Genomic DNA, 24,164 nt, shown 5'->3' with positions numbered 1-24,164 from the left:
CCGGTTAGCTAATCGAGTAATTTCACGGGAGTCTAAATGTCAAACGTAAGTCGTTCCTCAATCCTATATAGTGTCGTGAATCTTACTGTTTTTCATTGTTCTGTTCTCTTTTCACGTAGTTTATTGGTTGTCTGCCGCATTTACGTTCCCTGAAATGGTAAAACCTGAGGCAGCGGGCGTAGAAGAGAACTACAAAACGCACCGATACGTTTTAGTGATCTTTCTATGCGCCGAGAAAGCGAGGGAAAGGAGGAGACGAGAGTGGACCCGCCTCGCTGCTACCCGCCTCCAAGAACGGTACAGTGCGCTGGTTCAACAATTATTTACTAAATGTTATCACCGCGCACGGCGACCCAATATACCCCCCCTCTTTCCCCCTAAGCGCATAAACCGCGCCGGCCTTTTATCAGCGACGGAGCGCTGCGCCTGGCCACTTGCAGTTGGCCACCTTGCGGTTTAAATAGCCAGAGTCGATCTGACATGCGGGCAACCTGTTCAAACGCTTTGGATCCCCAGGTTGTCCACGAGTTATGACGTTCAAAAAACGTGCTAGGAAGCCACCACGTTTGCCCACGGATATAAAATACGGCCCTAAATGTCGGTGACATTGACCTAGAATATACACTCAAAAGTGAGTAAGTGTTTTGAATAAGACGAACACGTAACTTTTGACTGCAATAAAAAAAAATGAATGGTGAGCACTGGAAAGGAAAACGTATGCTAAATGGCGTGAATTAAACGGACATGCGACCTCATGTGTAAAACTTGCAGCGATCATTCTTATGGGGCAGGTGATGTAAGCATACATATTTTTTTCTCTTTTTTTAATTTTAGTTTTGGAATGACAGACATTGTTGGTTCTATACATAGTGGACAAGGTGTTTACGGCTGGGGTCAGAAAAAAAAGGGGGGGGGGGGGGGGGCTCTTTTGAGCTGAGCCGTGGACTTTATTTCAGAACGTGGCAGCTGAGTTCGATATGTCTTTTTTTATTTTGTTCGTGTTCTTTTGTTGCCCTGTCTAATTCGAAAAGTTTGGCGTAGCGACTTAATCATCCCTGCCAGGAGATTCGAAAGCCACACGAAATGTACTTTTGCCCACTTTAACGAATAGAGCCTAACAAAAGAAAACGGCAAGGGGGATCGGTAATTCGGTATAGCGTGGAGTGAATTCAATATAGCGTGGCATACATAACCCAAGAATGAAGCTTAGATTAGGATACGGTATTTCGCTTTTCAGGTCACTGTAGTGGCCACTACAAGAGGTTGGGTCTTGTTTGCACCTTCTTGTTAGGACGTTTTGCTTACTTGAGCCTTGTGCATCGTGGGAAATGTGTGGCGCGAATTACTTTTTGAATGAGCGGCATTTCGCAAAATCGTGAAACGGGAAGGAATAGCTGCATATGAAACGAGATCTACAATTATGTTGGTGTATTTTTTTTCCTATATTTGGTTAGGTCTAAAGATGGTAAATGTATATGGACAACATATTTTCCAACCTTAAGCATGGCGGAAAAACCTTTTTGAATCTCAATTGCGAATACAATCTGTTTAATTTCGCTTTATTCTGAATAGAAATTGTTCTAGCACAATTTAATCTCAAAGGACATCGAATGCCGACAGAAATTAATCGCAGGATAATTCACGAAAACTTCAAGAGTAACGCCAACTTTTTGTACCATGCAAAGGAGTTTTCGGAAGGAGGGAAGTGTTTTGTTGTGCTCTTTTTTCCCCAATGTGGCAGGGATCGAGAAGTGAGCTTCCTTAGAAACGTCACTAAAAAAAAAGAAAATAATAATAATAATTTTTATTTTACGGACAATGTTGCTAGCGAGATGTTGCTCATGTCTGCGAACTACAAAAGTCAGCATCGAACAAATGTGTCACGAGGTCTGAAAAAAAACGCGTTATCAATGACTTCTAGTCCGGCAATAATGCTAGATCGAAACGGTAGCGTTTACAAATACGAAGCTTGGCTCCTTTCCTTCCCTCTAAAAATGAATGGAATGAAATAAAAAATTTAAGCATAAACTCAAACTAAAAGAGAAACGATTTTTTTTTTAACACATTTTTCGTATTTTTTGCTGTTTAGGGCAGTCTAGTGAGGAAAGGCACATTCCCGCCGTCGTCCCTTGAGCTGCAGTCTGCGAGGGACAAACAGCCGAGAGCCGTCCTTGCGGCCAGGGGTAGGCGTGGTCCCCGTCGGGGTGCCGTTGGCGGAGCCTAACGATAGCCCCGAGCACCGCGAGCGCTTTACAAGGAACATTGGGACCGACGCCAAAAGTCGCTGCTTGGCGCCCGCGACAGCAGAGACGGGGAGGGAGTGGGGGGGAGTGCGTCATGTCGTTCCAATCCTACGAAAACGTGACTCTTTTTCTTCTCGCACCGGACACGTCCAGCAGAGCGTGTAGAAGGGGGCATTAGTCGTCACAACGAAAAACAAGCTGTCGTTGACGTTTCCGGCCCGTCTCCAAGTTGGCGCGAACCATCATTAGCGCCGCGTCGCCGCCAACGTGGCAGCGGTGGCGGTCGCCTCGGACGACGCCTAATCAAAGAGCCACGCGCTGCGCGGGGCCAGCGCCGCTTGCACGCGACACCGGCCGAAGCTGGGGCCGGCAATCTGACCGGACCCTGTCGTTGGGCCAAAGCCGCCGAACCCCCCTTGGCCCTCTCGGGTGGGGGGCGACCCTGCCTAAGCACCCTGGCGAGCACGTCGGCGCCGAGCGGTAACTCGAAAGCTCCCGCCGCGGCAAAAGGACCGCCCCCGGGCCTCGGGGGTCGCGGGGCCCCTCTCGGGCCGGCCGCCGCGTCCCTCCTCCTGCGCGCTCCGATTGGCGCTCCGACCGGAGCGGGCGGAGCAGCCGGCGCGTGTCGGCGGCGGGCTCTTCCCCGGAGAGCCGAGTGAACGGGCGCGTGATGCACTGGCCGCGGGGCAGACGGCGCGATTGAGCGGCGCGATCCAGCGGCGCCATTGAGCCGGTCGAGCAGCGGGAGCCAGCGTGGCGAGCATGGCCGACGGCGCGTGCAGCCCGGTCGGGCCCGACGAGCCCGAGTCGGCGGCGCCGGGCTCTCCCATGGACGAAGACGACGAGCCCCAGCGGTCCCCGACGCGACTCTCCAAGGCCGACGACGAGGAGCTGCTGGACGTGGTGAGCACGGCGTCGCTGGACGGCGCCGACCAGGACTTCTCCGAGGACGAAGAGTACTTCAAGCCCATCAAGCGGCTCTGCATGATGGAGGCTCCGGCCAACCCGTCGCCCCCCAAGCCGCCCACCTCCTTCTTTATCAAAGACATCCTGAGCCACAAGCCCGCGCGCAGGGCGTCGGGCATCGTGCGACCCTGGGACCTCGAGTCGCCCAACCCGGGCCGGCGAAGACCGCGCTCCACGGACGAGGACTCGAGGTCCGAGCGGTCCGAGAGCGACTCGCCCGACAGCCCCGCCGCCGGACAGCAGCAGCACAGCTCCACGTCGCCCCTGGATGCGCTCTTCGAGATGACCAGCAAGGCCTTCGAGGGACTCGAGTCCGGGGACCGCGCTGCCGGTGAGCACCCGCTGGGACGAGGCTGCAGCTTCGGCCGCAGCCTCGTTCCCGCCACCCGCTGTCCTCCTATACGCCATCAGACATGGGATGGCCGCTTGCAAGCCTGCACTTTTGCTGTCCCCGTGAAATGATCGACGTGCTCCAACGTCCATGGATGCCACCTATTCATTGGTTCGCTCTCATTGTTCAGCCAATGAATGTGTCGCATGCCAGTTCCATAGCCAGCACTTGTAAACGTTCCGTCAGAGTAAAAGCGTCGAACACGTGGTCCACGTGCTTGGGGTGTTGAACCCTCGACTTGCAACCGGCCACCTCCACAATTTGGAAACGCGAAGAGGACAGGAGTTGGTCCCTGCAGACGCAGCACGTGCTGCTCCTGTCCGCTTCACTGACACAAACCGTTAAGAACATCTTGGCTCAAGCTGTTGTCATAGGACGACACCGCTTCACCATTTCGTTGTTGCTGCGAGTGTACGGTTATTCATTGCCCTCTTAGAACCACGTGTTTGCTTGCGTGGAAGGATATCGTCAAATCAGAACGTCAACAACGATACGATGAATCAGATTCCGTTTGTGACCACATCCCGCACACCATCCAACCGGAAGGGTCACCAGACGCACTTGTCTGTTTACATACAACCGCAACGTTTCAACAGTCAACAGGTCTGCGAGCACTCGTTCGCGCTTCCTCTCCTCCTTGTGTGTGACCATGAACGACGCAACGTATACAGGCACGACGTGACGAAGTTCACGTGAGAAATGCAGGCATCATGCAATATGAGTCGGATGACATGCGTGGACTCAAGATGACACGCTTTCTCCCTTCGCGGCCAGATCGTGAGGACGTTGTGTGCATACACGGACAACGTGCGCTTAAGCGACGCTCGTTTCTTTTTTTCTTTTTTTTTTCCCTCTTTTTTTTTTCTTTCTTTGCACTTAAGTTCACACAGTTGCATCGAGTCCGACCGAGTGCGAGGGTTGCTATGGTAACAGCTGCGGCGACTCCAACAAAACGGGGTAGTACCCCCGTTTTGTTGGAGCCGACGCAGGCGTTACCATAGCAACCCTCGCATTCGGTCGGACTCGAACGCAAGTGTGTGAATCGGCCTTAACACCTCACCGTCAGTACGCTCAAGCTACAGAAGAAACACGCGCGCTCCGGGCTTTGTATTAAACATCTTGGAAAACGCTCAAAACGCACGTGATGTTATAGAGACCATTCCAATGATCGCCTCCTGCAAGCTGCCACGGTTCGTTTACTGGGCGTTCTGAGAATTGCGTCCTGAGAATGCGCCAGTAGCACTTGTATGTGAAATATCGTGCTCCGTGCACGCGCCCTCAGCCCAGTGACTGCGCATATTTTGCCCGGGTGACGAGCGACGAAGAGGCGTATGCAAGCGTTCGGTATCCAACGGCAACAGCGAGTTTTTTTGTTTTTTTTTTTCAATCAGGCATTGGCGTGCGTCACGGACCATTCCACAGATTACTCTTATAAGTCTTATCTTTGTGTATATATCTAACCGTCTACGTTTTAAGCTGCAGAAGGCACAATCAGAAACACGGATCTGTGAACACAGCTCGAGTTTGTGATAGTCTCTTCTGCTTCGACTCACCAATGTTTTAATTACCATCTGTGTCAATTCAGCTCGACTGCCGTTTTGCTTTTACTTCGTATCTAACCGGACTAGCGTTTTATTCTTTGGAAACACCTAAGAGTATCCTCACAATGAGACGTGAGCGCCTCGAAGATGGCAAAAAAAAAAAAAAAAGAACAGCATAATCGCCTCCCCCCCCCCTATGCAATCTTCTCCTCACCTAGCTAATTTTGTTAGTGACAGGTTCCAGTTTCTTTCCAGAAATGTATGCTTCCGAGGTATTGTATATATATTGTAACGAATTACTCAAGGAGCAATACTGTACTTCTAGTTCGCTCCTCGTCCTACGGATAAAATGAAGGTGAGGCATCTAGCAGGGTTTTTCGGAGATTATTTTGAGAGCATATTGCTTACCACGCCATAAAACTAGCACTGATAGAAGACATAAGATACTTTGCAAACAAATCGATAAACTAATCTCGCAGTTTCACGCTGACAAGGCCGGCGCTACATTTAATTCGTCGATATTTAAAGCAAAATGCCGAAAATTAAGTGGGAGAAAAGGTGAATTAAGTAACGCATCTCAACGATTATTATAAGGTCTCCTTTGTGAATAACCAACTATTTTATAGGTTACGAATTGCAGTCAGTTTGAGAAAAAAAAGTGCTGGCCATTGTTTGATAGGTGATGTTACATATCGAATGATAAACTTCACTCCCTGCACTTCATTCAGCTCTACAGAGTGACAGCGCCTCATCGACGCGCTTAGAGGATTACAATCGCTGAGGGAACGTCTGAACCCCTTAGAAGTCAATTTTAGAACCATTAGACCCCCCCCCCCCCCTCCTTCGTATTCAGGCTCTTTCGTGGCGTACTTTGCGTGAACTAAACCAGACAGGAACGCTATCTCACGCTAATTGATCCCTCTGCCATATTCGTACGGGATCCTATTATCAGTTGCGCCATCAACGGGGTCAACTTCTATAATGGAGACACGTCGTTCTCTTTGTCAGGGTATGTGTCTCTTCCGCGACGGTGCAGGCGTTGAAAGGTAGACGCGGCCAGCTTAAGATGCGTTTGGTGCTAAAATCTCAGGCAACGAACACTGGCGTTATCGAGCCTACTTCAGTCATTTCCAACAGTTTTTGCGCCATGAAAAGATAAAATATTTGAAATAAGTCGCGAATATTTCAGCCTTTAATTTCAGCCCTGGAATCTTAACTCTGGGGGTCTGAGGAGGCAAATGGAAAAATATTCGCAGACATATACGCAGGTAAGCACTAATATGAATTAGAAATACCTTTCGGTAAGACAATGGAACAATAAAACAATACAAACGTGTTCGCAAGCACGTGCAGATATGCCTAAGAAACGCTGAGGCTTAAGCGCTCATAGCAAAGAGCGTTTAAACCTCGGTTCAAAGGCCTTTTGTTATGGCTCAGAATGATTACAAACAAACGACGAGATGGTAGTAATAAAAGCGTAAAGCATAGAACGACGTAGACAGCCATCGACAAGGTTGGCTCCTGTATCACGCTTTCATTTCCTACCGACTGACATGATCATTCTGAAGGAAGGCAAGAAAAGGCGGTATCTACGACAACTCCACATTTTAATGACAAAGTCACAACCGGGACACGAGCTTAGCACGTTCTTGGTTTTGTGGTGGCAGGGGTCTACACTTACATTGCAGGTTTCTCTTGTACCTATAGCGCTTCATGGTTGTGTCACTCCTATTATATTCAATGTTTGGGATAATAGTATTAATAAGTAAAAATACCTTAGAGAAACTATTTTCAGCGTTCATGGCAATCTCATGTAATATACGGGGTGTTTTTTTTTTTTGTTTTTTTTGGCTTAACACAGGGTGTAAGAAAAAAGTTTAAAAAAAAACGCGAAACTAATGCATTTTGTTCGTGTGAGTTACACAGCCAGAGGGACAGAAATTTGGGGGCAATTGTAACAATAAGTAGTCTCATTAACTAAAATATTTTATGTTAACTCTTAATTTGTGAAAATAGATATACGGTTCTATTTAAAAACTTGCTGGGCGGCATCGAAACTCACTAAGTCGATTTCAGAGAGTCTTGGAGCCCTTGGGAAGCACGGTGGAACTCTAAATTCACCACTCGGGGCGGCAGCAGCAGGGCTACCTGTGAAATAACGCACACGCGCTGTTTTCCTTTCTTATCATCCGCGTTTTCTCCCCGCCAGCATTCAGTCTGTTCCACAAGTGATAACTTTGCGCTTCCCACGCGCTCAAAATCTTTCTAGAAGTTACTGATTTAGTGGCTTTTGATGACGCTCAACAAGTTTGTAATTGAAACTGTATCTTTATTTTCACCAATTAAAACGTTAAAAACTAAGTTGTTAGTTAATTATTCAGCTTATCATGACGATTAGCCCCCTAGATTATGTCCCCCTGGTCATATACCTTCGCTGCACATACCGCCATAGTGTAGTTCTCACGGCAATTAAAAAAAAAATTATGTAACTCTTAAAAGAAAACAAAACAAAACAAAAAACACATCCTGTATAGTTTTGTTGAGCCATCCGTTACAAACCTGTATCCTTACGAAATATCTGTGATGCATGTACGTCCAGTGCGGATAAAAAAAAAAAAAGGTCCCTGTAAACGTTTCTGAAGAACCTTGTAGCCCCCTGGTTTTGTTTTTACTTATTCACTATTTATTTTTATTAATAACTTTATGAAAGGTTGACTTTACGATCCTTTGGCATAAAACTAACAAAGGTATCGTCGCGTCTTAACTTCTCACTCCTTCTGTGGCGGGATTCATTCAAAGCGGGGCACAACACATGCAGCACGGCCAAGTTTGTATATGTCAGCAAAATGCTTTTGTCTTTCACGGTTTCTAGCCTCGAGTTGTTCCCGTGCACGTGAACTCTACGCACTCGTCAAAAAAAAAAAAAGAAAAAAAAAAAAAAAGAGAAGAAGACGTGTTTTATACTAAACATACGTTTTCCCAATTTTTATTTACTAGTCTCTAGAAGCCCGATTCAGCCAAACACAACAATAAACAACAATAAATAAGTACCGTAAAAAGAACACTGCAGGCGCACCGATGCGAGGGATAGCACACAATCTGAGCCAAGCGGGCATTAAATGGACTATAAACACGAAATGGCGGCTATTTTATCTAATGCACGCGTGCCATCTCAACTCTTAGAACCTCACAGAGAGGGAGCCGCCAAATTTAAGTCCCCCACAGTAAAAACAAAACAAAAAGAAAACGAGAACCCTCTGGTGGACGCACTGTTAGAAATAAGAAGACGCCATTCGCTCGCTCACTTTTGGAATACGGATCGCAAATATGTCAGACAGCAGATATGGAGGAAGCGAGTACGCACTAAAATGTATCGAAATATTGATCAAAGACAAGTTCGATATCTTTATACGATGAATACGCTTTCTAGTATATAAAAAAAAAAATATTCGCAGGGTAAATGACATGTCTTTAATATACAGATGCTTTGTTTACAACAAAATAACATAGCATTCATTTCGCTGGTTCTGGATAGCGAGGACCTGCGGATTTGTCTCAGGTTGCAGCTGGGCTGTTTTTGGTGATTGACACTTGAGCAAGTTAATGGAGTAACTGATTTGTTGCGTCACCTTTGAACGGAAAAGTTGGAACTTGAATACTCTGTGAAAATATGAGGCGCAAGAGCGGTGTTTAGTCCGAGGTATAGTGAGCTGAAATAAAGATTACTCAAGTTACAATTTAGGAACTGTGAACATAGCATTTCTACCAGTGTTATGGCAAATTAATGATTACCATGAGGAGCATTCATTTTTAAATTAAAGCAATCCCGTGCAATTGTAAACAGGCTGAGGTAGAAAGCGATTAAAAATAAACTCTATAAAGAACTTTTCATATGAAGTGAATCATAGCAACAAAATGTCTCCTGATCACTCGCGTTATAAACTTCACTCAAAACCGTATATACGACATTCACATTCTAAAAGCTTCTTTATATCTGTATAAATATTTTAGGTCTCAAATGCATAAAACAAATAATTAATGCGCATTATTGGAGGATATATACGAGGCTCTCATATTCTATAAATATTGTATAAATTCGAAACACTGGAATCGCTTACGGGTTTATCAACATTTTAATCAATTAATGTACATGTATACTTCGGACCAAGACGATTGTTTTGGTTAAAAGTCACATACACATAGGTTTATAATGACGGAAATGCCACACGCAAAGGCAAATATATTGTACCAGCCTCTTAGCTAGAGCGATAGTAGTCTACCTCACACATTTTAAATATCGCTATAAAATTTTGGATAGCATGACGTTGCTTTCTTTGTCATTAGAAAAAAAGAAATACAATTCCTAGCCAAATTATCCCTTCGTTTAATCCCAGCAACAGTCTGAACCGTTCTTCTGAGTGTGAAAGCACATCACTGCTTGGCGATTTCGAGAAACTAGTATTGTGCGGCAGAGTGTTTTTAAGATACAAGCTTAGATTCACATTACGTTGAAATTAACCAAAGTTGATTTGAACACGTATCTCAAACCAAGACTTTTAAGAGCAAGAGCAAGACCATCAAAAGTAGATTGCCTTAACCAAGTAATCTTCATCCCTCTAAATCAGGCCGATAAATTATTTTAACTCAGATTATTTAGTGATCTCGGAATTAGTTTTAGTGATTGTAAAGTCAATCTGTAATACTCTAAAGAAGCGCGGTGTTTTTGTTGCCTAGACTGTGATACGAAAAAAGAAACACCGACTGCCCTCATACAAAACAACGAATACATCGGATGCACAGGGCAGGGATCAGGGATGTGCAAAATAGTTCCAAAATGTAATTAATTACAAACTGAATCACACTTTTAAGGAACATATTTAAATATAGAAAAGAAATACAACATGCATATTTGCTCATCTTCAAATACTTTTTCCAATACATTTTGTTCTCAAAGACTGTCGTCATCTTAACTTAAATATAACTCAGGTAAAAAGATCATGCCCAAATAAAATGTGGAGTTATATATACTAAGAATCAAGGGTTATGAAAGAACGTTGGAGCTCTAAAGATAAAATTTTGTTTGTCATAACTGCATAGGCGGATACAACATAAAGAAACACAATGTATTCAGGGTAAGATTAATTTAAAAGACTGCGTTGATGCATCAAGACTTTTCATATTCTGTATGTGGTTAATTCGACATGTTTAAAAAGTTTAAATCATCCAACCAAAAATGCAATAATTGCACTGGTCCCATTAATTCCTTGTTGTACTCTTCCTTTTTTTTTTTTTTTTTTGTAAAGTTAATTTTGTGCAAAGCGCAAGTTTCAGGCTCTTTGCATATGACTCCAATCGCATTTGATTGCGAAGAACAGTACCAAAAATTGTATTTTGATTAAATTTGAAATAAATAGTATATGTATTTAAAATATTTAATTTTAACTATTTAAATAGGGTCGGCAAATATATTCCCCAATATGCAATGTACCTGCAAGATACAAAATACAAAAAAATATATATATTTTAAAAACCTATTTGATATACTGCCTATCCCTGGCAGAGATGGCAGTATTTAAAATTGTATTCGTATTTAAAATACTAAGAGTATTTTGTAGTTAATTACATATTAAGGAATACATTTGTAAAATGTGTTTAAATACTGAAAATCGAGTATTTCAAATACTGCCCAAATACAACTTGGGCACTGCTCTGCGCAACCAAATGCGATTTGGGTCACTTCGCAACGGGAGTCATAGGTAATGAGCACGACATTTACTGCAAAAATTGCGCACAATAAACGTAAAGAAGAAGAAAAGAAAAGATAGACATCGAAGACGAACAGACAAGCTTATCTTGTCTGTTTGTCTTCAATGTCCCTCTTTGCTTATCGTAAATTAGAACCCCCCCCCCCCCCCCCCCCGACCACACTCAACCATCTACACACTAAGAAAAGAACAATGAATGCATAGGATGGATACAATTATTTACTTTTTGGTCAAGTCATTTAATATTTTTAAATACGTCGCTTTAAGGACATGTTGTTTGGAAAGGTTTTGTTGCTTCAACTGAGCCTTTCAAATTAAACTAACACTGAATACATTGTTTTTCCTGATGTTTCACCCGCGTATCTTATGACAAACAAATTTTGTTTCTAGATGAGAAATTTTCTTTTTTGAGCACTTAATTCTTGGTTATTATATGTAAACTCAACTCTTCGTTTAAGCCGCGTCTTTTTTTTTTTTTTTCTTTCTGACCGAGGTTAATTTTGAAATTAGGATATACCAGACTATGGGAGAATATTGTATTTGCAAAAGTATTTGAAGATCAAATACTCTTGTTGGGTTTGCATCTTGAATTTATATAGTTTTCTAAAAAAATTTCATTGTATTGTAATTAAATTCATTTTTGTCGAAGTATTAGTATTTGTATTTCGATTCATATTCGAAAGCATTTTGTCCATCAAGGTGCCAGACAGTGAGCCTAGGTTAGAAATGAATAGTATCTTAATGAAGTTTAAGATACACTCTGGGTTTACCACACTCCTGCATAACAATCCGAACTCGGCGCTGCAATAAAGCATACCTAGCAAAATCTTCCAATCTGAAAATGGCCAAACCCAGTCTTCAATTTAAGCCAAAACACTTTTGAGGAGGTGAGGGTTGGTGTACATCACCAACCCTCGTGGGTAACTGAGAAAAGATACGAAATAAACGCGTGTCACAATGAGATTTACACGAAGAAAACAAATTTTCTGGCGGAGGTATTTGCACCGCCGTCTCTGTCCACGCGTGCTGCTTGTGTCGTTTGATGTCCTCCGCCTGGCGGACTTCACAAGAATTCAAATTCCTTTCCAGACTAAACTGCAGGTTATATATAGCGCTGCAGAATGTTGTTCGCGGTGTCGACGCCCTGCACGACCAAAGTACATATAACAAAAGGTGAAGTAGCAAGTTTGGCTACTCGTTAAGCAGACTCTTTCCAAGAAAACGTATACAAACATATTTCATTGCTTACCCTAGTATAGATGTAGAATCCATCGAAACACGATAGCATGTTTTATTTGTTGATGTTGCCTCGGTCGACATTGCCGCTCGACTCATGAAGCCGCGTGTTCGCTTTTGTTCATCTCAGTAATTACTTATATTTTTATTTAACACTTTTTTCTTTCTATACACTGGAATACACGGGTGCATTTTTCGTGTAACCATGTAAGAATATGTGAAGCCTCGGGAATAACGGTGCGGTTGAATCTTAGATGACATTTTTAGTGGTGATTTTTTTTATTATCATTGTCGCCTCTCAATACGAGAGATAGAGGTCACTTGTTTATCTATTTTTAACAACTCACCATCACAATTTATTTTTAATAAACATGTTTCTCTCTCTTTATCTTTTGCACTCTGCCAAACATCTTTTTTTTTTTTAACTTGTGAATCTGTGATTTCTGTAACACTCCTGAAGGTTTTGGAGAGCCACGGCTATCCCAAGTTACAAACGGACGTGTTTCAGTCGCTGCAGGAATAAACGTATAGTAAACGGAGCCTGTTTCGTTAGGTAGCGTCCAGTGTATTTCTTCGCGCTAGTTTCGTTAGTCACCGGTAGAGAAATTATACGCGTACATTGTTATAGTGTAAGTATTACGCTAACCATGACGTGTTTAGCAACTGATTATTCTAGCCGTCGTTTGCATATCGAAGAACGAAAAGCGAGACTAAATTCAAAACGTGACTACTCTTGAGCCTTTATTGAGGGCCAACTTGCGCGCGACAGTATAACCTTGAAACGGATTCTTTTTATTTTTATGGGGCACTTATTTCCCTAATGTTTTTTTTCTTTTTTTTTTGTAGATTACATCTATTACAGGTTTTCCATAGATGGTGTAACAGCGTATGTTTCACCGTTAAGCACTGCCCATAAATAAGCATAAATTGGCGATGTCTAGCCCATTAGGCTAATACCGCCCTTACCCTCCGTGAATATCGAATGCACCTATACTTGATGTCACCTTAAGAAAGATAAGCCAGTCGGTTTGCTCATAGCTCATGCGCTGCGCGAAGTATAGTACCTCACAAAGATATAAATGATCTTAAATGTAAATACAGTGAACGATCTGATTTAACCAGATAAATGTGGAAATATAGTAATGCTCCACGAGAAACCGAACTCTTTTTTTTTTTTTTTTGCTACGGTTCACAGAATAAAAATAAACAAAGGTGTCGTCTCTTTTTTTTTTTTCTAAATTCTAAATGTGAGAGGTTTAGAAAGATATACCACTATGAGGGAAAGATTAGAAAGAAGCTTGCATTTTGGGCTCTTAATAACATGCATCTATATGACCTTTTTTTGCCAATAATGTTTTTGACCATTAAATCGGAAGTTGGTGTTTTATTGTTAGTAAATTCGTTGTTTTGCTGAATTATTATTATTGTTGAATTGTATTCGCGTGTAATTTTCCACGCAACACGTATTTCAACGTTTTCTGGAGTACAGTTTGCGGCAGCGAAGAGTTTTATGCGCTGAATATCTTCGTCTACGCTTAAGATATATGACCTAAATCCTAAAATATCTTACTTTGTCACTTTTGTATCTGCTCTTCCTAATTTAAGTAAATCATAGTGCTATTTTGAAAAGACACCTGCAAGCAGAAAGAGAAAATAAAATAATATATTTTAAATGACCAAGGACTGCACAACCCTATTTTATTTTACTTTTTTTTCTGTAGGAACAAAAGCCCTGAAACGTTGGCTCGAAGAAAGGCAACTTTTTCTTTGCCAAGCTTGTCTCCGAAACTTTATTTTAACCCCATATTCTTTCGTTTTTGCATCCTGAACATTAACTTGTTCAGATACAGCTAGACTATTGCAGCTGTCAGATAGTCCCTTGCGACTCCCTTGATGCATTGAACCCCGTTAACCCGTTTAACCGTTTTGAGTTTTGGGAAATATCTGACCCTCAACAGATTAATTGCCTTCAAAATTACATTTGCTGCCTTCAAAATCGTCTGTAGCCGCAAATAAACAATTAAAACATTCCGTGCGGTCATCTGTTGGCAGAGGCTGAAACATGAGCGAGCCTGGTTCGCCCCAAACGGTTGAGTGCGTGAACCGGGGAAATAGTATACGAACCGTACTCGTCCTGAACGGTTTGGGGACGGCTGCGCGCTGACCAGCGATTGGCTCTTCCAATACAGTTAAGGAATTAATAAAGCACGAGTGCGTGATTTCAGGATAGTGTATAGAATATCAAAGGTCCCATGGAGAAACTCCCGCATGTAACATATTGATAACCCAAGACCGAAGAACAAAAATGGGAGGACTCATGTGTGTGTCGTCCCCTTTTTATGTTCCTCGGACCTCGGGTTTTCAAGATGTTGAGAGTTCACCAGCTCGCCGGCAGGTTCTCGGTAATTTCTATCATCCTGCATTTACTTTATAAATTTTCACAATGTCGGTTATTTACTTCACTTATTTACAAAAACTAAAACCTACATCGCTGTTAGACATTCTTTTAGGAGGAGGGTTTTAAGAGAAAAAGAGTCAATCAAACGTAACCCGCCACTGTTGACCCCTGCTGCCCGCAGCTCCCGGCGTAGAAAAACAAACTTTTCTAAGAACTACGTTGATCCACGGGAACCGTGGGCACCACATATGCACAGACACGCACTTTCCAGGGAGTGGAGTAACTGCGCACGTTCCTTTTAATGACGACACGTGAGGTGGTGTACTAAAAAAAAAAAAAAAAGCATTAAAGCAACTCACTTATTCCGGCATGAGCCGACAGTCTTTTGCACGCACGTTTGTTGTCAGTTTGTATGCAAGTAATAAAAACAAATATTCTTTAGTATCCTTAGTGTGCGTGCGTATGCGCGCGTGCGTATATGCGTGAGTGCCCCGCGCTGGATCCTCTTCGGGAGTTTTAATCGCGTGTCTTATTTTCGTCCATGGATGGGATAAGCTAAGCCTCGTTACATCCAAGCGAAGCCGAGGCATGAAAACGGTAACACGATAGTGCAACGAGGCTCCGCTAAGTGAGCTGCGCCTCTCGGTCGTCTGTCCCGTGTATTGCTCGGGTAACGAGATCTCCCGTTTCCGTCGTGGTGGCCACAGCGCCACTGCGCTGCGAAGGCTGCCTCCGATACAAAGTGACGCTTAGACCAAGTTTATCAGCACTCAAAAGTGAGCGCCAAAACGGTCAGCATACGAGAATAAAAGTAAAAAAGAAATTTATGAGGGGTACAACTTCACGTCCCGTTTAGCATAACGGGCGCCCCGCACTTTTCAGACTTCATTTTTATTGGACTAATTAAGCAACTGAATGTGCCGCGTGATACAGAGGGATCGTCGACCCTTTCAAGTAAAGGCATAAATCGGTTTTTGAACATATCGAGCTCACATTTAGCTCGGAGGTGGTGAATTTTGAGTATCAAAATTAAAAAAATAAAGAATATGCTCACCTGAGTAAAGAGGAAACAAGTTATAAGCACGAATACGTTGCCTACGGCGGCCGTCTGCTAACAAAAGAAAGCTTCAGATTGGCGCAACAGCCGACAGATGAGGGCAGGAAAGAGCGAGGGCGCAAACAGGCGCAGACACTGATCTCCGATAGCATGACATCGTGTTAAGTCATATATGACGCTGGCGTTTTCGATGTATAGTGCATGATTTTGTTACTTTTAGTAATAAAACAAACTGAATGTACACGCAAAACAACACCAAAAAAGGTGCTTTGTCGGGCTTATTTAGCCTATAGTGAACAGCTGCCGCCATCTGTCGGTTCTGCGGCAATCAGACGCTTTTTCGTTAGAAAACGGACAACACCGGTAGCGTATTCGCGCTCTCAAATGTTTACTCTTACTCAAGTAAGCTAATTCTTTGAACTTTTGACACACAGTATGCACCATCTCTGGCCAGCTCTGTACAAAATACTAGTTCTATATGTTAAGAAACTGATTTAGGCGATTCAATCAAAAGGCCGACGGTTCCTTTGACACGCGCGGTAGATTACTTTGTACCTGCAGCTCATGGATCTTCATAATATTGGCTGGATCATTTCTTCTTTAAATATACGGGTGAATCTAGGCAAGTTTATTTAAGGTAGTTTACAACTATAGATAGTTTCACAACTTTTCCATTAAGGGTTATGTAAACCGCGAAGGGTAGACATCGTTTATCGGCCACAATAAGGAATCCCTTCTCTAACGAAGCGCTTAAAGAATAAGTGTGTTTGAGTTAAGGTCTGGTCCTTAAATGTCGCGTAACTTGAAGAAAAAAAATCACACTCTTTTTGATAATGTTAAAATGCTATTCGATCGCCGCGACAAAATTCAGAAGGTCATGTTACGTTCGCTGGGGTTACCTCGGGGAGAAATTAAAGATTTGGATCCATACGAGCGTGTTCATTTTCTGACAGCTACATTTGAGTTCAATGGCTGATTTGATTTTCTTCCTCGATAGGGAAGGAGACGGGTATACGATTTAAGAATAAATAATAGAGAAACAGATGAGCACAAAAAGGCACACACACACTTAGTGGCACGCCTATTGTCATTTTTCAGATTGGATGAGACGACTTGAGTAACATATTCTAAGAAATATCGGATTCTCTCTTGCCTCCTTGGGTTTGACAGCATTTGGTGGCGATCCGCGAAAGTTGGAATCTATTTCCTAAGGAATCCAAAAGGCTAGACACTTGAGCGAAAGTCAGTGCTATCCGCCCACTGCATTTTTACTGGGTGTGAAGGTTGGCGTAATTGGTATCGGTTGTCTTATGGGCCCGCAATTAAGTAGGAGTAATTCAAAAGAAATATCACTATAAAGGCATCACACAACTACGCGCTGGGCGTTCGCTTCTTGTTCCCACAACCTACTTCTTTAGCGCACGGTTCTTTCATTGGGCGTTCTGATGGGAGAAAACTTGGAAGGTGTTCGTTTCTTCCATGCCAAAGCCAGAAAGTGAAGCACCTCTTTTGGCGTCACTGCCACTGAATTTTTCCAAATGATTAAGAGCAAATCCAAATTTGGAAATCGCCAATCGCAGCGTCCCACTTCTCTGCTCCTATTCTTTGGCTCTCGTAGTTTCCTTCTTCTGTGATCTGACGCTATCATATGCACAAAAACAATTACAAAGAGCGCCTGTCGTGACGTTATCTCGGAAGTCGATCGTTTGAAACCGCTGCAACGAACAAACAAACACGCGAGCCTGCCGCATACGCGTGCATTCCATCCCTTGCTTGGTTCATCGTCTGGGGGCCTCGATTGCGGTGGTTCTTAAAAATCTGTCACCGAGCCCGGCTCCCTCTCTGTTTATGTCGTTGTCTTTTTGTTTTCTCTTTTCGGTGAGACATTCCAGCCTCATGCAGACAGCTGTCGTTTCACCAATCTCCCTAATGACTCATCCGACGCCAAAGATACAAGCCAGCCAGTCTGTTAACGAGCATTAACACCAGGAACTACACTCAAGTCGAGCACTGGCGCAACAGAGCGAGCTGATTCTGCTTAACAAGCCTCGTGCGACTAGCAAGTAATCAGAGCTAACAAAAGTCCCCTTTAAGTCTGCGCTCGAACATGCCCCCGTCGGCTAAGCTTTGTCTCAGGCGTGGGCTTTCTTCGCCAGAAGGAGCAGCCCACTGCGGGTGGGAACGGCGCAGAAATGCGCGCATGAGACACGCATGGTGGCATGCTTCGCCGTAATGCGTTGCGCGAAGGACCAGGCGAAGCCCGTCGACTCTTGTTCGCCTGCATGTGCAAAACATATGGGCGAAGAAAACGAAACCCCTGCGCCGTGCACAATGGGCTGCCTTGTGCTCGCGCCGGGCACGTTTCTAATTGGATCTGCGCACTTCGGCGACCGGGGGGCACAACGAAGAGACGCGACGGCCCCGGCTCCGCCGACCCGAAGCACCGTATGCGAGCCCACTTTTGCTTCTCTGGGACGCGCTTTTCGCCCCCGATGAGGTACAAATATGCCGCTTCCCCGCGCGCGAGCTCCCCCAGCAACATCAGCCTCGTGATGTGTGTTGTTCCCTTTGATGACAACGGTAAACGCTTTATTGGTGTCGGTGCGTTCGATTCGAGTGCCAAAGGGTATAGAGTCTGGTATTCGCGGCCGATAGCCCCTCCATATAAGTGTATGGGCACTGGCGCGACGATGCGCGTTATCCGGGCGCAACACGGGCGCATTGTGCAAAGTAGGTGTTAGAGCGACATTTGCATCCTAAGTTGTCGTCGACAACCGGACATATTTTATCCACCGCACGCGTAGCTTTTTCGGTGGCGATTTTTAGCTCGTGTGAGAGAAATGAGAAACATCGACAGTCGGTGTAGTCGGGTTAAGTGAGAAAGCACTCCAAATGAATGGATGCACTCTTATGAACTCTCTTGGTGTCTATCTTCCTCACAAAACACGTGGACTGCTGTGCTTCGTTTCATTCACAGTTCGACCGCAGCCGACGCTCCGATCCGATGTAGCCAATCAAGCGGCGCTAAAAGTGCATCTTCATGGTACATGTCGTCTTTGTGCGTTTACTATATCGCTGGCTAAGCCAATGAGGCACAGAGAAAGTGCAAGGTTATACGGCGTGTTCCCCGATTGGTTTAGCCAGTGATAGAAAACGTGCAAAGACGACGAGCGCCATGACGATGCACTCTTTTACGCTGCTTCAATGGCTGCATCAGACATACACCAATTCAACTCTGTTAAGCCACGCCGCGGTGGTGGCGCGTTGGGCGCACTTCCGGTCTAGGGCTGTGGGCGGAAGTCACCATGCGGGACGGACATTCCTGTGGTGTTTCTTTTTGGAAGAAACCAGATTGAAACCTGCTCTCGTTGAAACGCCGCGACTGAGGCTGTACCAAAAGAGTGGGGATATGCTTGTCCGGGAAGCACTTTGTGTTAATTCCACGAATACTTGCGGTCGTCAAGTTTATTTCTTTTGTTCAAATATAAACGCGGGAAAATCGTCAAGTTGTCCGGACCACCCGCAGACCAAGTTCAGTGCGTTTTCACGTTCAAACGTCCGTCTGATCGTTCAAACTGTCGTCTGCTCGTCCAAACGACAGCGACTGCAGTTATACACAAACGTTGCGATAAGCAGTAATTGCAAGCTTTAAAAGACTTCCAAGTTTTAAGGTTCTTTGGGGTAGCTAGGCTCGGTGTCAGGAGTAAATAGAAGTATAAGTTGATCATTGTTACCAGTGGCCATCAACGACTTGTTATGCCTTATCTACTTGGTCCGATTCTGCTCGCGATTTTTTCATGCTAGCGTCGAGCATCGCAGCTACCGTTCACGTTTTGTGCAGCCCGAGCGACGTCGCGATTGAAAATAGCGAGCAGAACCTCATCATGTAAACCAGGCTTTAGCGTCCATTCTGCAGCGTTCCCGCGGAATGAATCGCCGCAAGTCAGATTAGAGAATGGTATGCACGTTAACATTAGAGAGTGTTATGGAACCTTTTTTGCACATTCGATACGGTACGATGGGCCCTCCAGTACGAACTGCGCATAAGCTACCGCAGAAAACTCGCACATGCGCAGTTCGTACCGGAGGGCCCATCGTATCGTATCCGATGCGTGCAGAAACGGTTCTCTAAAACTCTCTATTGTTTACACAAAATTTTACGGTGTAACGAGCCTCGTTAATTTCGGCCAGGCCACTCAAATGGTACGATATTGCTAGGAAGACGTAGAATAAACAATTCCAGCGTGAAAAAGAGCACGAGCATTCACACCGACGCCGATAACATCCCATTCCAATGGCTTGTTGATGCGGGATGCGGAGCTTCTTGCCCACACCCCATCGCGCATGCGCGGCGCCGGTGGCGTGCCTCTAGGGACACTCAGGTTTCTTTGTAAACATGAGCTGGCGTATAGCATTGATTTCGGTGGGACTTAAACTGAAACGGAGCGTAAGCATTGCGATATGTGTAGCGTGTCTGACGGCGCCATGGTGCGAAAATACGAACTGCGCAAAAACTCCAAGTATGGCACTTCGCGTGCCCATTGTCCTTCGCGCAGAGACCCTTAGCAGACTGGTATAGTTTCTCTCACTGGTACAGCTAAAACGTCTTTAAAGCAGCTAACCGACTCCCAGCACGATATAGCTCCACGACCCCTTCAGAAATACCATCTGTCTAAAATAAGGCTCTGAATATAATCGATTAACCTACCGATTGATAATTTCAATCATTAATGCCCGGTTAATTTTTTAACCAACTAGTCGGTCAAAAGTGAACCGAGGTAACCCTTACCTCGGTTCACTTTGACCTAGTCGGTCAAAAGTGAACAGAGGTAACCCTTACGACGCTGCCAAATTAAAACATTTCTGGAACCTTTTTTTTTAGCCACATTTAACATCACAACTTTCTTTCGTCGCGAGACTTCTACGGAATTTCATAATTGCAAGCTATGTAACCACAAACTGTTTTGTACACCTTCCCTTAAAAAAAATATATATAAACATAATTTTATCCTTATATAGTCCGCTATGCTTGTTTCTCAGTTTCCTGCTGCAATATATTTCTGTGAAGAACTATTTCTGCTATATAAGGAATATTTTACAGCAGGAAAACCATTTCTCAGCACACTGCGGGCAGTAGCATGTTGCTACTTCCCGCAGTAAAGGTAAAGAGGGATTAGCAAAACACCGCGCTGGTTTCAGCCTTGCTGAGTTTACCCTGTTTCATATTTCAATATACCAAATCTCTCTTGGCAGAGAACACATACCTCACCTTTTCTTCTTAATTTCTTTTACAGCCCTTACTAGCCGGGAACTGGACCGCAGGCGAAAGGAGTACAAATATATTTGTCTTCTCTACTTCTGACATCAGCCTATGACATTCGAATGTATGTAAATTAAATTAAATTGCTTCAGTAAAACGTACGAATCTCAGCAATTTTGTTCCCCAAATGTCAGATGTTATCTTACTAATTTCGCAATACTATAAAAATTCCATCAGTCACGTCATACCGATTAAACGATCACTTAATCTATTAAAGGTCACCGAGTAAGGGAATTAAATTCTTAATAAAAACACACAAAAAAACATTCACATGCCCGACACAAATTCTGCGTCTGTGAGTTTTTTTTTTTTTTTTGACACTCAGTAAGTTACAACTCGTGACTGCTGCATGGATGCACACAATGAAGCCTGTTTTCCGCGCACCAAACGTCGCACCTAAGCCCAGGCGCGCCAGCCGAGGCACCACTGAGGTATAGACCATTCCATTTAGCGCTCTCTGGGCGGCATCATTTTGTTCGACAGCAGCGCCCTCTCCATACATCCGGGAAATTCATCTGGTTCGGCGGCGTAAAACGAGGGAGAGGGCACGGGCCCGACTCCGCTAGCTGACGACAAACCGGGAGGTTGCCATTCTCCATCTTTGGGCTGTATCGGCGGGCGGTACGGAACATCGAACTCTCGCTCGTGGCTGCCGTTGTGAAGTGGTTCGCGTTCTTAGAATAGTTATGGCTACTCCAAAATCAGCCTAGAGCTCTCTGTTGTTCTACTTCGGTAGATGATCAACTGACATCTCTTCTTTCCGTTACTTAAATAGCAGTTGAGTCAGCCGGCAGTACTACCCTCAACTAATGCGTGTATTGCGGCAGGAGAGCACGTTTATTTATTATTTCAGACATCCACTCATGGTCGCTAAAGGCCTACACCAGTACGAACTTTGTATAGTAATAAAGGTACAGCCACCGGATTCACTTTTCGCCGGAGAAACCGGCCAGTCTGATACAGTTTTCCCTATTCTTTTTTTTTATTATTATTTGCACGCAGATAACAGCACAATTGGACACTGTTAGTATTTTTTATTTAGCATATAATACACGATAACTGGCATACCAGAATCTGCGCATCTGCGCTTGCAATTCCCAAAATGACGCGATTTTAAACAGAGTTTGTACGCCAGCCGGATGCTAGGTACTGCCCACTCGGCGGAGCAGACGACATAGGGGCGAGAGGGGGAGGGCATTTTTTTTCTCTTTTTACTCTCTCTGCTATGACCCTAATGAAACGGTCTATATTCACTGTCAAAAGTCCGCTTTTGTCAGTGACTACTCGCATTGTCGACTTGTTTTTACAAATATGTAACAAGGCAGTTTGTCGGCGCAGGATATGGGTCAGCCAAAATGGCGCCTAAACAGGGTATATAAACAACCGCGAAATCAAACGCCTCAGCGACTTTGCATTCCGGCGGATTAGAGCGTCAAAAATCTCTTTACACACTAATCGAGGACATACGTGGAGATCAGACTGGAGCTGTCCACCGATTAGAAACTTTTTAAACAATTAGCCCGAGTATTGTAATCGATTAATTAATCGGTTAGTCTGTCTAATGTGGAGGCTGATAGAATTGTGAAGGTATGGCGACATGATTAATAGGACATCGAAGATTCGGGGAACACAATTCCCGAGTTCCACGCAGCCTGAGCTATGCAAGATTTTTAATAAAGTCATTATATTTATTCAACTCCTTGATATACGTATATACAAAGTTTATGGGCCGATGCCAGCTATAGAGCAGAGAACCGACACAAATCTGTACACCTTTTTGGAACGTCAAGTTGCCAGCTACGAAGTACCATTCAAGTGAATATTTTAATATAAGCTTTATTTACCCCAAAATATTTATTTGACTCAAGTATGAGACAGTGAACTTAAAGAGGATTGCAGCGGGGTGGTTTACTGCTCCATTATTCCCCTTACCATGGGCAGGGCAGGAAGCCAAGATGTAAATGCAGTAATGCTTTTAGACACGTTTATTCGTATTCTGTGAGTGCAAGGTTGTCAGTGAGGTGTTTCATAGATTAAATTCTTGATTATGCGTTTAATAGCGACAAATATGGGGCCCGTCACTCACAACCTCATTCGAGGGATCACTTTCTATTTAATCGGCGTGTAATGCATTCATCTATTAACCGGCAGGTTTAATTAATTAATTTCACAGTCCCAGTTTTGACGCGATTCAATACAGTAATGCACTCTGTCTGTGCTCGGGTGTGGACATCAACACGAGCGAAAAATGAGTGAAACCGCGTGTAGAAAAAAAAAAAAAGCCAGCAACCCTTGCAGGTTGCCGGAAGCCAGATTCGTCACCGACGCGGCAGCGCGGCGTTACCCAGACGCACGGTCGGGGCCCGGCGCCCCCGATCGAAGTGTCGGGTTGACAGGGACTGTTCATCACGGCGGGCTCAAAACAAAAGCGGGGAAGCCAAGCGCCGCGAGTACGTTGTCGCTGCGAGCTATCTCAGCGCCTGCGCGAAGAAGCCAGACTATCAGGCCGCTGAAAAATGGACTGCCCGGGACTCGACGACTGTCATGCGGAGAACGCAGAGATGAAGCGTTAGCGTATATATATATATATATATACGTTCTACGTGTATACACCGATAAACAGAAGCGATACGCACGGCGCGGTGACGCGTCTTCTTGCCGGGCGCTTTTGTGTAAACGCACTCGGCCCATTTTTGGCGTCGTTTTGCTGCTTATCACGGACTTCGATTCGTGCGGTACGAGCGTCGTGATTTATCGCCACGCTCGTGGCGCGCAATTTCACGTTGATAAATATTTAAACGGAACGTTTATGTTCCTCTCAGCTCTCTGGTTCTAATCTATTTTTTTTTTCTTTCTTTCTTTTTTTTTTTTTTTTTTGGTGCCTCTACTCCATCTCGACGCGTGAGGAGGAGGAGGTGTGAAATGGAACGCTTCTTTGAGAAGCTTCGACGGAAGCGCCGTGGAATTAGGTGATCCTTCACGGGCTCCTCTATCAGCTTCGTGCGAACAATAACAACCACAAAATAATGCCTGCAAAAAAAGAAGAAAAAAAAAAAAAGAAACGCGTTCATCATCGGGTTGGTGTTCACTCACCTGAAGGAGGCCAACGTCGTTGGGAAAACCGGTGATTTGCTTCTCCGATGTGTTGTGAACTTGGGCTTCGGCCACATAACATTCTGTTGCCGCACTGTTTTTTTTTTTTTTTTCTTGTTATCGGTGCAGTCTCTATTATGTCGCCTAAAATAAT

At 44.3% G+C, this 24,164-nt stretch overlaps 1 protein-coding gene across 1 annotated transcript in view; it reads left to right on the top strand.

Annotated features, from left to right (window-relative positions):
- The first annotated feature begins 2,316 nt into the window (after nucleotides 1-2,316).
- Nucleotides 2,317-24,164, top strand: part of LOC8036845 (transcription factor LBX2) — a 76,442-nt gene continuing 54,594 nt past the window's right edge. Inside the window, exon 1 of the mRNA XM_029971150.2 lies at nucleotides 2,317-3,540. Coding sequence (XP_029827010.1) covers nucleotides 3,006-3,540 — 535 coding nt within the window. The 5' untranslated portion in view covers nucleotides 2,317-3,005. The remainder of the gene's footprint in view (nucleotides 3,541-24,164) is intronic.

This window comes from Ixodes scapularis, unplaced genomic scaffold (genome assembly GCF_016920785.2).
Source record: "Ixodes scapularis isolate PalLabHiFi unplaced genomic scaffold, ASM1692078v2 PGA_scaffold9__187_contigs__length_104089568, whole genome shotgun sequence".
NCBI classification, from domain to species: domain Eukaryota; kingdom Metazoa; phylum Arthropoda; class Arachnida; order Ixodida; family Ixodidae; genus Ixodes; species Ixodes scapularis.
The sequence above is the reverse complement of the archived record's forward strand: the minus strand, read 5'-3'. Positions and strand labels throughout refer to the sequence as shown.